The sequence below is a fragment of the Hypanus sabinus genome, chromosome 19 (assembly GCF_030144855.1).
Source record: "Hypanus sabinus isolate sHypSab1 chromosome 19, sHypSab1.hap1, whole genome shotgun sequence".
NCBI classification, from domain to species: domain Eukaryota; kingdom Metazoa; phylum Chordata; class Chondrichthyes; order Myliobatiformes; family Dasyatidae; genus Hypanus; species Hypanus sabinus.
The window spans coordinates 63,015,649-63,029,769 of record NC_082724.1 but is presented as its reverse complement, the minus strand read 5'-3'; the positions used below and the strand labels follow the sequence as shown (position 1 = coordinate 63,029,769).

The 14,121-nt window shown below is 53.8% G+C and overlaps 1 protein-coding gene across 3 annotated transcripts in view; it reads left to right on the top strand.

The window, feature by feature from the left end:
* The window catches only part of LOC132377981 (cadherin-related family member 4-like), a 97,981-nt gene extending 85,391 nt beyond the window's left edge, over positions 1-12,590 (top strand). For 2 of the 3 annotated variants that reach the window (XM_059944549.1, XM_059944550.1), the window contains 3 exons: positions 1,212-1,345; positions 9,910-9,972; positions 11,742-12,590. In XM_059944549.1, the coding sequence (XP_059800532.1) occupies positions 1,212-1,345; positions 9,910-9,972; positions 11,742-11,751 (207 nt within the window). In that variant the 3' untranslated portion in view covers positions 11,752-12,590. Of the gene's footprint in view, positions 1-1,211; positions 1,346-9,909; positions 11,600-11,741 lie in introns of all 3 variants that reach the window. The other variant, XR_009506860.1, reaches the window with a different exon arrangement.
* The last annotated feature ends 1,531 nt before the right edge of the window (positions 12,591-14,121 follow it).

Sequence of the window (14,121 nt, the reverse complement as noted above, 5' to 3'; positions counted from 1 at the left end):
GGGGGGATGTGAGTGTGTGTGTGTGTGAGGTGTGTGTATGGGGGGTGTGTGTGAGTGTGTGTGTGGGGGGTGTGTGAGTGTGTGGGGGGTGTGTGAGGGGGGATGTGAGTGTGTGAGGGTGTGAGGGGTGTGTGTGTGTGTGGGGGGGTGTGTGGGGGGTGTGTGAGTGTGTGTGTGGGGGGTGTGTGAGTGTGTGGGGGGTGTGTGAGGGGGGATGTGAGTGTGTGAGGGTGTGAGGGGTGTGTGTGTGTGTGGGGGGGTGTGTGGGGGGTGTGTGAGTGTGTGTGTGGGGGGTGTGTGAGTGTGTGGGGGGTGTGTGAGGGGGGATGTGAGTGTGTGAGGGTGTGAGGGGTGTGTGTGTGTGTGTGTGTGTGTGTATGTGTGGGGGTGTGGGGGTGTATGTGAGTGTGTGTGTGCGTGTGTGTGTGTGTGTATGTGTGGGGGTGTGGGGGTGTATGTGAGTGTGTGTGTGCGTGTGTGTGTGTGTGTATGTGTGGGGGTGTGGGGGTGTATGTGAGTGTGTGTGTGTGTGTGTGTGTGTGGGGGGGGGTGAGTGTGTGGGGGTGTGTGTGTGTGTATGTGTATGTGTGGGGGTGTATGTGAGTGAGTGTGTGTGTGTGTGTGTGTGTGTGTGTGTGGGTGTGGGATGGGTGTGTGTGTGGGGAGGATGTGAGTGTGTGAGGTGTGTGTATGGGGGTGTGTGTGAGTGTGTGTGTGTGTGTGAGGTGTGTGTATGGGGGGGTGTGTGAGTGGGGGGGTGTGTGTGGGTGTGTGTGTGTGTGTGGGTGTGGGATGGGTGTGTGTGTGTGGGGGATGTGAGTGTGTGTGTGTGAGGTGTGTGTATGGGTGTATGGGGGGTGTGTGTGAGTGTGTGTGTGGGGGGTGTTTGAGTGTGTGTGTGGGGGGTGTGTGAGTGTGTGAGGGGTGTGTGTGTGTGTGGGTGTGGGATGGGGCAGGTTTTTCTGTAGTTCCGTTGTTAAATTCTGTTTTGTTGTTGATCTACTGACCCAATGCCATGTTGGTGCCAGACACTTGCGGGCTGCCTCCAGCACACTCTCACTGTGTTGGTCATTAATACAAAGGAGCATTTCACTGCGTGTTTCAATGATAAATAACTCAGAATCTGACAGAGGCACAGAAGGCAGGCAAGGGCTGTGTGGAGGGAGGAGAACACACGATGGCTCACTTTCCTCTGAACTCTCCCTTGCCAGACAAGAACACCTGTCCACAAGGTGGTGACTCTGCTGGACAAGTACTGGAAGCCCCAGCCCTGGTTTGTGGTGCTCCTGACGGTGGTGGCAGTCCTGACTGCAGGGACCCTCGCATTGATGCTCTATCGGTCAAGGTCAGGCACCCGCTTTCATTCAGGGCATGGGGGGCGGGAAGGGGGAGGCTGGCTTGGGAAATACATCGGAGTCAATAACAAAGAGATCTAACATATATAGTCACCAATAACAAGTCAACAATCAGCCTTCACTTGACCTCAAGACATCTCAGGATGCATTTACAGAATATACTCCACAGTTGCAATCTGTGACAGAAGACCCCACAGAGGTTAACTACTTCAAGTCAAGTCAAGTCAAGTCACTTTTATTGTCATTTCAACCATAACTGCTGGTACAGTGCATAGTAAAAATGAGACAACTTTTTTCAGGACCATGGTTTACATGACACAGTACAAAAACTAGACTGAACTACGTAATAAAAAAAACACAGAGAAAGCTACACTAGACTACAGACCAACACTGGGTGGATAAAGTGCACAAAAACAGTGCAGGCATTACAATAAATAATAAACAGGACAGTAGGGCAAGGTGTCAGTCCAGGCTTCGGGTATTGAGGAGTCTGATAACTTGGGGGAAGAAACTGTTACATAGTCTGGTCGTAAGAGCCTGAATGCTTCAGAGCCTTTTCCCAGATGGCAGGAGGGAGAAGAGATTGTATGAGGGGTGCATGGGGTCCTTCATAATGCTGTTTCCTTTCTGTGGATGCAGCATGTAGTGTAAATGTCTGTGATGGTGGGAAGAGAGACCCCGATGATCTTCTCACCTGATCTCACTATCCGCTGCAGGGTCTTGCGATCCGAGATGATGCAATTTCTGAACCAGGCAGTGATGCAGTTGCTCAGGATGCTCTCAATACAAAACCTGTAGAATGTGATGAGGATGGGGGGTGGGAGATGGACTTTCCTCAGCCTTCGCAAAAAGTAGAGACGCTGCTGGGATTTCTTTGCTATGCAGCTGGTGTTGAGGAACCAGGTGAGATCCTCCGTCAGGTGAACACCAAGAAATTTGGTGCTCTTTACGATCTCTACCGAGGAGCCGTCGATGTTCAGCGGAGAGTGGTCGCTCCGTGCCCTCCTGAAGTCAACAACCATCTCTTTTGTTTTGTTCACATTCAGAGACAGGTTGTTGGCTCTGCACCAGTCCATTAGCCGCTGCACCTCCTCTCTGTAAGCTGACTCATCATTCTTGCTGATGAGACCCACCACGGTCATGTCATCGGCGAACTTGATGATATGGTTCGAGCTGTGTGTTGTAGCACAGTCGTGGATCAGCAGAGTGAACAGCAGTGGACTGAGCACACAGCCCTGGGGGAGCCCCGTGCTCAGTGTGATGGTGTTGGAGATGCTGCTCCCGATCCGGACTGACTGAGGTCTCCCAGTCAGGAAGTCTAGGATCCATTTGCAGAGGGAGGTGTTCTGGCCCAGTAGGCTCAGCTTTCCAATCAGTTTCTGAGGAATGATTGTGTTGAATGCTGAACTGAAGTCTATGAACAGCATTTGAAGGCATGTACTTACAAGGGGAAAGTTTGTAGTTCTCTTTACAGTGACGTATCCTGCCTTTCTCATCAATCTAAAGGAAATGCTGTTAATGTGACAGACCGACTCTCCCTCACCACTGTCCCTGAGACAGACCACCACAACTTCAGTACTGTCTCCCAGACAGACCGGCACTCCCTCGGTACTGTCTCCCAGACAGACCGGCTCTCCCTCGGTACTGTCCCTGAGACAGAGCACCACAACTTCAGTACTGTCTCCCAGACAGACCGGCTCTCCCTCGGTACTGTCTCCCAGACAGACCGACTCTCCCTCACTACTGTCCCTGAGACAGACCACCACAACTTCAGTACTGTCTCCCAGACAGACCGGCTCTCCCTCGGTACTGTCTCCCAGACAGACCGGCTCTCCCTCGGTACTGTCCCTGAGACAGACCACCACAACTTCAGTACTGTCTCTCAGACAGACCGGCACTCCCTCGGTACTGTCTCCCAGACAGACCGGCTCTCCCTCGGTACTGTCCCTGAGACAGACCACCACAACTTCAGTACTGTCTCCCAGACAGACCGGCTCTCCCTCAGTACTGTTGCTGGGACAGACCGGCTCTCCCTCAGTATTCTCTCCGGGACAGATCGGCTCTCCCTTGGTACTGTCCTAGAGGCAGACCGGCTCTCCCTCGGTACTGTCTCCGAGACAGACGGGCTCTCCCTCGGTACTGTCTCCGAGACAGACCGGCTCTCCCTCACTACTGTCTCCGAGACAGACCGGCTCTCCGTCAGTACTGTCTCCCAGACAGACCGGCTCTCCCTCACTACACTCTCCGGGACAGATCGGCTCTCCCTCGGTACTGTCCCTGAGACAGACCGGCTCTCCCTCAGTACTGTCTCCCAGACAGACCGGCTCACCCTCACTACTGTCTCCGAGACAGACCGGCTCTCCCACTCTAATCTCTCCGGGACAGACCGGCTCTCCCTCTGTACTGTCTCCGAGACAGACCGGCTCTCCCTCAGTACTGTCTCCAAGACACACCGGCTCTCCCTCAGTACTGTCTCCAAGACAGACCGGCTCTCCCTCACTACTCTCTCCGGGACCGATCGGCTCTCCCTCAGTACTGTCTCCGGGATAGACCGGCTCTCCTTCGGTACTGTCTCTGAGACAGACCGGCTCTCCCTCACTACTCTCTCCGGGACAGATCAGTTCTCCCTCAGTACTGTCTCTGAGACAGACCGGCTCTCCCTCAGTACTGTCTCCCAGACAGACCGGCTCTCCATCACTACTCTCTCCGGGACAGATCGGCTCTCCCGCAGTACTGTCTCTCCCTCAGTACTGTCTCCCAGACAGACCGGCTCTCCCTCGGTACTGTCTCCGAGACAGACCGGCTCTCCCTCTGTACTGTCTCCGAGACAGACCGGCTCTCCCTCGGTACTGTCTCCGAGACAGACCGGCTCTCCCTCTGTACTGTCTCCGAGACAGACCGGCTCTCCCTCGGTACTGTCTCCGAGACAGACCGGCTCTCCCTCTGTACTGTCTCCCAGACAGACCGGCTCTCCCTCAGTACTGTCTCCGGGACAGACCGGCTCTCCCTCTGTACTGTCTCCGAGACAGACCGGCTCTCCCTCACTACTCTCTCCGGGACAGACCGGCTCTCCCTCAGTACTGTCTCTCCCTCAGAACTGTCTCAGAGACAGACCGGCTCTCCCTCAGTACTGTCTCTGAGACAGTCCGGCTCTCCCTCACTACTCTCTCCGGGACAGACCGGCTCTCCCTCAGTACTGAGACAGTCCGGTTCTCCCTCGGTACTGTCTCCGAGACAGACCGGCTCTCCGTCGGTACTGTCTCTTTGACAGACCAGCTCTCCCTCACTACTGTCCCAGAGACAGACCGGCTCTCCCTCACTACTGTCCCAGAGACAGACCGGCTCTCCCTCACTACTCTCTCCGGGACAGACCAGCTCAACCTCGGTACTGTCTCCCAGACAGACCGGCTCTCCCTCACTACTGTCTCTGAGACGGACCGGCTCTCCCTCAGTACTGTCTCTGAGACAGACCGGCTATCCCTCGGTACTGTCTCCGGGACAGACCGGCACTCCCTCAGTACTGTCTCCGAGACAGACCAGCTCTCTGTCGGTACTGTCTCTTTGACAGACCAGCTCTCCCTCACTACTGTCTCTTTGACAGACCAGCTCTCCCTCACTACTGTCTCCGAGACAGACTGGCTCTCCCTCAGTACTGTCTCCGGGACAGACCGGCTCTCCCTCACTACTGTCTCCGAGACAGACCGGCTCTCCCTCAGTACTGTCTCACAGACAGACCGGCTCTCCCTCAGTACTGTCTCTGAGACAGACCGGCTCTCCCTCACTACTCTCTCCGGGACAGACCGGCTCTCCCTCAGTACTGTCTCCGAGACAGACCGGCTCTCCCTCAGTACTGTCTCTGAGACAGACCGGCTCTCCCTCACTACTCTCTCCGAGACAGACCGGCTCTCCCTCAGTACGGTCTCTGAGACAGTCCGGTTCTCCCTCGGTACTGTCTCTGAGACAGACCGGCTCTCCGTCGGTACTGTCTCTTTGACAGACCAGCTCTCCCTCACTACTGTCTCCGGGACAGACCAGCTCTCCCTCAGTACTGTCTCTGAGACAGACCGGCTCTCCCTCAGTACGGTCCCAGAGACAGACCGGCTCTCCCTCAGTACTGTCTCCGGGACAGACCGGCTCAACCTCGGTACTGTCTCCCAGACAGACCGGCTCTCCCTCAGTACTGTCTCTGAGACAGACCGGCTCTCCCTCACTACTGTCTCCCAGACAGACCGGCTCTCCCTCGGTACTGTCTCCGAGACAGACCGGCTCTCCCTCAGTACTGTCTCTGAGACAGACCGGCTCTCCCTCACTACTGTCTCCCAGACAGACCGGCTCTCCCTCGGTACTGTCTCCGAGACAGACCGGCTCTCTGTCGGTACTCTCTTTGACAGACCAGCTCTCCCTCACTACTGTCCCAGAGATAGACCGGATCTCCCTCACTACTCTCTCCGAGACAGACCGGCTCTCCCTCAGTACTGTCTCTCCCTCAGAACTGTCCCAGAGACAGACCTGCTCTCTGTCGGTACTGTCTCTTTGACAGACCAGCTCTCCCTCACTACTGTCCCAGAGACAGACCTGCTCTCCCTCACTACTGTCCCAGAGATAGACCGGCTCTCCCTCAGTACTCCGGGACAGACTGGCTCTCCCTCAGTACTGTCTCCAAGACAGACCGGCTCTCCCTCGGTACTGTCTCCGAGACAGACCGGCTCTCTGTCGGTACTCTCTTTGACAGACCAGCTCTCTCTCACTACTGTCCCAGAGATAGACCGGATCTCCCTCACTACTCTCTCCGAGACAGACCGGCTCTCCCTCACTACTCTCTCCGGGACAGACCGGCTCTCCCTCAGTACTGTCTCTCCCTCAGAACTGTCCCAGAGACAGACCTGCTCTCTGTCGGTACTGTCTCTTTGACAGACCTGCTCTCCCTCACTACTGTCCCAGAGATAGACCGGCTCTCCCTCAGTACTCCGGGACAGACTGGCTGTCCCTCAGTACTGTCTCCGAGACAGACCAGATCTCCCTCGGTACTGTCTCCGAGACAGACCGGCTCCCCCTCACTACTCTCTCCGGGACAGACCGGCTCTCCCTCAGTATTGTCTCTCCCTCAGTACTGTCTCCGATACATACCGGCTCTCCCTCAGTACTGTCTCCGAGACAGTCCGGCTCTCCCTCGGTACTGTCTCCGAGACAGACTGGCTCTCCCTCGGTACTGTCTCTGAGACAGACCGGCTCTCCCTCTGTACTGTCTCCGAGACAGACCGGCTCTCCCTCTGTACTGTCTCCGAGACAGACCAGCTCAACCTCGGTACTGTCTCTGAGACAGACCAGCTCTCCCTCACTACTGTCCCAGAGACAGACCGGCTCTCCCTCAGTACTGTCTCTGAGACAGACCAGCTCTCCCTCACTACTGTCCCTGAGACAGACCGGCTCTCCCTCAGTACTGTCTCCGAGACAGACCAGCTCTCCCTCACTACTGTCCCTGAGACAGACCGGCTCTCCCTCAGTACTGTCTCCGAGACAGACCAGCTCTCCCTCACTACTGTCCCTGAGACAGACCGGCTCTCCCTCAGTACTGTCTCTGAGACAGACCAGCTCTCCCTCAGTACTGTCTCCGAGACAGACCGGCTCTCCCTCAGTACTGTCTCTTCCTCACTACTCTCTCCGGGACAGACCGGCTCTCCCTCAGTACTGTCTCCGAGACAGACCGGCTCTCCCTCAGTACTGTCTCCGAGACAGACCGGCTCTCCCTCAGTACTGTCTCTCCCTCAGTACTGTCTCCGAGACAGACCGGCTCTCCCTCTATACTGTCTCCGGGACAGACCGGCTCTCCCTCAGTACTGTCTCTCCCTCTATACTGTCTCCGGGACAGACCGGCTCTCCCTCAGTACTGTCTCTCCCTCAGTACTGTCTCCGAGACAGACCGGCTCTCCCTCTGTACTGTCTCCGAGACAGACCGGCTCTCCCTCGCTACTCTCTCCGGGACTGACTGGCTCTCCCTCAGTTCTGTCTCCGATACAGACCGGCTCTCCCTCAGTACTGACTCTCCCTCAGTACTGTCTCCGAGACAGACCAGCTCTCCCTCACTACTGTCCCTGAGACAGACCGGCTCTCCCTCAGTACTGTCTCCGAGACAGACCAGCTCTCCCTCAGTACTGTCTCCGAGACAGACCGGCTCTCCCTCAGTACTGTCTCTTCCTCACTACTCTCTCCGGGACAGACCGGCTCTCCCTCAGTACTGTCTCCGAGACAGACCGGCTCTCCCTCAGTACTGTCTCTTCCTCACTACTCTCTCCGGGACAGACCGGCTCTCCCTCAGTACTGTCTCCGAGACAGACCGGCTCTCCCTCAGTACTGTCTCTCCCTCAGTACTGTCTCCGGGACAGACCGGCTCTCCCTCGCTACTCTCTCCGGGACTGACTGGCTCTCCCTCAGTACTGTCTCCGATACAGACCGGCTCTCCCTCAGTACTGACTCTCCCTCAGTACTGTCTCCGAGACAGACCGGCTCTCCCTCAGTACTGTCTCCGAGACAGATTGGCTCTCCCTCGGTACTGTCTCCGATACAGACCGGCTCTCCGTCAGTACTGTCTCTGAGAAAGACTGTCACTCCTTCCATACTGGATCTGTAGCTGTGAAATGATCTAAAAATGCTGCCTTATCAACAGTGTTGGCCCCTTCAGAATACCTCTTCATTAGCCAAGTCCCTCTAAAGACATAGAGTTCCAGTTCTGTCCTCTACATGTGCAGCTCTCCTGCACCACTGTGCTTCTCTCCTGCACCACTCTGCAGCTCTCCTGCACCACTGTGCTTCTCTCCTGCACCACTCTGCAGCTCTCCTGCACCACTGTGCTTCTCTCCTGCAGCACTCTGCAGCTCTCCTGCACCACTGTGCTTCTCTCCTGCAGCACTGTGCTTCTCTCCTGCACCACTGTGCTTCTCTCCTGCACCACTCTGCAGCTCTCCTGCACCACTGTGCTTCTCTCCTGCAGCACTCTGCAGCTCTCCTGCACCACTGTGCTTCTCTCCTGCAGCACTCTGCAGCTCTCCTGCAGCACTGTGCAGCTCTCCTGCACCACTCTGCAGCTCTCCTGCACCACTCTGCTTCTCTCCTGCACCACTCTGCAGCTCTCCTGCACCACTCTGCAGCTCTCCTGCACCACTGTGCTTCTCTCCTGCACCACTCTGCAGCTCTCCTGCACCACTGTGCTTCTCTCCTGCACCACTCTGCAGCTCTCCTGCACCACTCTGCAGCTCTCCTGCACCACTCTGCAGCTCTCCTGCACCACTGTGCTTCTCTCCTGCACCACTCTGCAGCTCTCCTGCACCACTGTGCTTCTCTCCTGCACCACTCTGCAGCTCTCCTGCACCACTGTGCTTCTCTCCTGCACCACTGTGCTTCTCTCCTGCACCACTCTGCAGCTCTCCTGCACCACTGTGCTTCTCTCCTGCAGCACTCTGCAGCTCTCCTGCACCACTGTGCTTCTCTCCTGCAGCACTCTGCAGCTCTCCTGCAGCACTGTGCAGCTCTCCTGCACCACTCTGCAGCTCTCCTGCACCACTCTGCTTCTCTCCTGCACCACTCTGCAGCTCTCCTGCACCACTCTGCTTCTCTCCTGCACCACTGTGCTTCTCTCCTGCACCACTCTGCAGCTCTCCTGCACCACTGTGCTTCTCTCCTGCAGCACTCTGCAGCTCTCCTGCACCACTGTGCTTCTCTCCTGCACCACTGTGCAGCTCTCCTGCAGCACTGTGCTTCTCTCCTGCACCACTGTGCTTCTCTCCTGCACCACTGTGCTTCTCTCCTGCAGCACTGTGCTTCTCTCCTGCACCACTGTGCTTCTCTCCTGCAGCACTCTGCAGCTCTCCTGCAGCACTGTGCTTCTCTCCTGCACCACTGTGCTTCTCTCCTGCACCACTGTGCTTCTCTCCTGCACCACTGTGCTTCTCTCCTGCAGCACTGTGCTTCTCTCCTGCACCACTGTGCTTCTCTCCTGCACCACTCTGCAGCTCTCCTGCACCACTGTGCTTCTCTCCTGCAGCACTCTGCAGCTCTCCTGCACCACTGTGCTTCTCTCCTGCAGCACTCTGCAGCTCTCCTGCAGCACTGTGCAGCTCTCCTGCACCACTCTGCAGCTCTCCTGCACCACTCTGCTTCTCTCCTGCACCACTCTGCAGCTCTCCTGCACCACTCTGCAGCTCTCCTGCACCACTGTGCTTCTCTCCTGCACCACTCTGCAGCTCTCCTGCACCACTGTGCTTCTCTCCTGCACCACTCTGCAGCTCTCCTGCACCACTGTGCTTCTCTCCTGCACCACTCTGCAGCTCTCCTGCACCACTGTGCTTCTCTCCTGCACCACTGTGCAGCTTCGCCAGTCGATGCTCCAGTCCTTATGTCTCTGCAATGTGGGGAACGTTGTGAGATCATTGAGACACACCTTTTGGGGGAGGTCAAGAACGTTTCAGTCTGCTAATGAGTCTGTTGCAATGAAGGACAGTATATTGTTCTGCCTTCTGTAGCCTTTAATTTTCTCACCGGTCTGTTCCGCTCTTTGCAGGGCTTTGTGCTTTAATCGGATTTTCCCACAGAGTGAAGTATCCCAGCACTTGCTACTGGACAGGTAGGACTACATGCATGGGGTACCTCTCTCTATAACCCCAGGCTGTGTTGGGGCAGATGCTCCAGTCCTCCACTTCTGCCTCCAACCTGTCTTCCCTCCCTGTCTATCAGTGTGGTTTGTATTCGTGACCCTGTTGCTGTGTCACTGTTCACCCTCTCTACGGAATTTTGTCCCTTTGTAATTTTGTGTGGCTGACAACTACGAAACTCGAGCTATTCATTCTGTTTGGATCCTGGCATCACCAGGAAGACATGTATTTAATGCCCACCGCTAAGTGCCGTTGAGAATATGTTAATGGCCTGCTTTCTTGAGCCGCTGCTGTCTGTCGTTGAAGGTGTTCCCACAGATCTGCTGGGGAGGGAGTTCCAGGGTGCTGGACGATGGAATACTGAGCTGTCGGAGGAAACCTTCTGGGCCACCGTGGTGTGCTGAACTGAAGAAGCAGATGATGCCAAATTAAACGAGCCCCTCTTGTCGGTACATGGTTCATCTCTCTCCTTTCACATGCCTATCTGAGGGGCTCTTAGAACACAGAACATAGAACATTATAGCACAGTACAGGCCCCTTGCCCCACTATGCTGTGCCGACTTCTTAACCTACTCTAAGATCTAACCCTTCCCTCCCACAGAGCCCTCCATTTTTCTATCATCCATGTGCCTATCTAAGAGCTTCTTAAATGCCTGTAATAAGTCTGCCTCTTCCACCACCCATGGCAGTTCATTCCTCTTACCTCTGACATCCCTACTCCACTTTCCTCCAATCACCTTAAATTTATGCCCTCTCACCTTACTTATTTCCGCCCTGTATCAGTTCAGCACCTGAACCCTGGACTCTTGGATTAAAAGTTTGATGAGCTACCCAGTCTCCACAACTCTAAAGCTGATGATATCATTTGAAGTGCAGCCGTTTCTGCCAATGGGTGGCCTGCCCTGTGTTTCTGCTACCTGGGTGCACCAGGGATTGGCCAGAGTGAAAGAAGGGAAGGCTATGGTCAGAGGCCTAGTGTTCGACACCTCAGTGAGAACTAGAGCAGAGGTCAAAGTCGAAGTAAATGTATTATCAAAGAACAACTACGTCACCATATACAACTTTGAGATTCATTTTCTTGCAGACATTTACAGGAAAATAAAGAAGTACAATAGAATTTATATAAAAAACTGCAGATAAACAAAGACAGACAAATAACCAATGTGCAAGAGAGACAAATTGTGAAAATACATAAACAAATACACTGAGAACATGAATTGTAGAGTCCCTGAAAGTGGGTCCATAGGTTGTGAAATCAGTTGATTGTTGAGGTGAGTGAAGTTATCCACACTGGTCCTGATGGTTGAAGGATAATAACTGTTCTTGAATCTGATGCTCTGGGACCTGAGGCTCCAGTACCTCCTGCCTGATGGGTGTAGCAAGAAGTCTGTTAAAGATGGCGCAAGATGCTGTGATGCTTTATAGGCAGCAGGCAAAACTACTAACAATTTTATTAATTACACTTTTCCTGGGTGATGATTACTGCACTCCACAGCCTGGAATTTCCCTTTGGGAGCTGTGCTTTTCAACTGTCTGTATGACCTGGAGTGTTCTGCAGTTTCCTGAAGAATTCAGCAAACTGGGCTCTCAAGAATGCAGGTAGGGTCATGGTGGCCGTGGCTGGAGTGGAGCGGTGGGGCCTGGGCCTGAGAGTGATAAAAAAAACTGATGTTTGGCTAATTTAAGTGCCAAGCCAGACAGTTCTAATTCTATCTTTGATATCTCTCTTTTCCCTTTCAAGGTTCTTTTGAAGACCCTGACCTGAGTTACACTCTGACTTCAGTTCATTGTGGGAATGGGACCCGCTCTCAGGGCCTCACCGCCGGCTGCTTTTTGATAAGCCAAGGACACAGTCTGGAAGACTAACGCACCTGCAGGGTGAGACATCATGGGAGACCATGGAACATTGGGAGCAGAGGGTTAGCAGCCGTGGGCTGTGTATAGCGAGACCTGGGCTCACTCACCTCAGCTCTGAACTGACTCTGCAGCCATCAGGCTCCCGGACTGGCTCCGTGTCAGGGACTCCGCAGTTCATGTTCTGCGTGGTTTTGTTCGCTTTTTATTGTTTGCATAATTTCTTTTTTTTCACCTGGATGGTGGTGGTGCTTGAGGATTCTCCCTTGTGAGTGTGCTCGATGATGGGAGGACTTTGTCTGTGATGGACTGGGCTGCATCCACCACTTTTTGAAGACTTCCCTGTCCTTGGATGTTGTTTCCATCGCAGGCCATGATACCACCAGTCAGGTTGTGTACCTATAGTGATTTGTCAAAGTTTCAGATAACATGCTGAATCTATGCAAATTGTAAGGATGTTGCCGTGCCCTTTTTTCTTGGACTTACGGTGAATCAGGCAGGACAGTTGTGAATTGGGAAGTGTGATTGTTTATTAAGGTACAAATGAGGTGCTTACGGATGTGGTGAACTATGTGCCTGTCTGGACATGCCCCCTGCTGACTGCTCCTGTGGCTCCTCCCACAGGCCCCTGTATAAAGGCGATCGAGGCCTGATCCTCGGCCTCATTCTCCAGGATGTAATATGATGGTCACTTACTGCTGGTTCCTTCTTCAGTCAATAAAAGCCGATATCTCCCCTTACGTCTCAGAGTGAGTTATTGATGGTGCATCAACGGAGTATAAGACATGCAAGAGAGACACTTGAGGCAAAACAGCAACGAGGTCATGGACTTTACAAGTTACAGAGGAGGAGGTGTTTGCTGTCTTGAGGCAAATTAGGGTGGATGAATCAGCAGGGCCTGATCCTCAGGATCAGTAGTGAGGTGTTGCTGGCAGGGTCACTGTCCCCACCACTGAGCACACCTACAGGGAGGACTGTCGCAAGAAAGCAGCGTCTATCATTCAGGACCCCCACCATCCAGGCCATGCACTCTTCTCACTAATAGCATCGGGCTGGAGGCTTTAAGTCCCACATATCTGGGTCAGGAACAGTTATTACCATCAGGCTCTTGAACCAGCGTGGGTAACCTCACTCACCACAACTCTGAACTGATTCCACAACCACCACACTCACTTTCAATGGCTCGACAGCTCTTGTTTTCAGTTTTATTTCTTTCTTTTTTTATTTACACAACTCATCTTAGGTGTATAAGATGATGAGAGGTATCGATCGTGAGGCCAGAGGCTTTTTCCCAGGCCTGAAATGGCTGACACAAGGAGTAGGTACAGAGGAATGAGGGATAGGTTTTTCAGGCAGACCGGTGGCTGCGTGGAATGCACTGCCAGTGACAATGATGGAGGTGGTTACGATAGGCTCTTTTTAGAGACTCTTAGACAGGTACACGGAGCTTAGAAAAGTAGAGGGCTATGCGGTAGGGAAGTTCTAGACATTGTATTTTATTTTTCCTGTAAATGCCTGCAAGAAAATAAACCTTATGGCGACAGATGTACATTCTTTGATAGAAAACTTACTTTGACTTTGACAGCCAGACAAGTACTTCAGTGTAACACCCCCTGTTATTGTAGCCAGCTGCACAAACCCTGGGAGGGTGGAAAGATCCTGTCGATGGTCCAGCAGAGTATCCCGTCAGCTGACACCAGGACCACGTGCTCACGGTTCTGCTGAGGCTTCTCCATAGAGTGTCAGGCTGCTCCACTCTCAGCTGGTATGCATTGGGACGTGCATTTTGTGAACGTTGGTTCCATAAGACCATAAGACAAAGGAGCAGAAGTCAGCCATTCAGCTCATCGAGTCTGCTCCACCATTTCATCATGAGCTGATCCAATCTCCCCTTTAGTCTCATTCCCCCGCCTTCTCACCATAACCTTTGATGCCCTGACCACTCAGATACCTAACAACCTCTGCCTTAAATACACCCAATGACTCGGCCTCCACTGCCGCCTGTGGCAACAAATTCCATAGATTCACCACCCTCTGGCTAAAACATTTTTTTCGCATCTCTGTTCTGAATGGGCGCCCTGCAATCCTCAAGTCATGCCCTCTCGTACTAGACTCCCCCACCATGGGAAACAACTTTGCCACATCCACTCTGTCCATGCCTTTCAACATTCGAAATGTTTCTATGAGGTCCCCCCTCGTTCTTCTAAACTGCAGGGAGTTTGATATGCGTTTGATATTCCATTTGATGTGCATGTGGCACTGAGAAA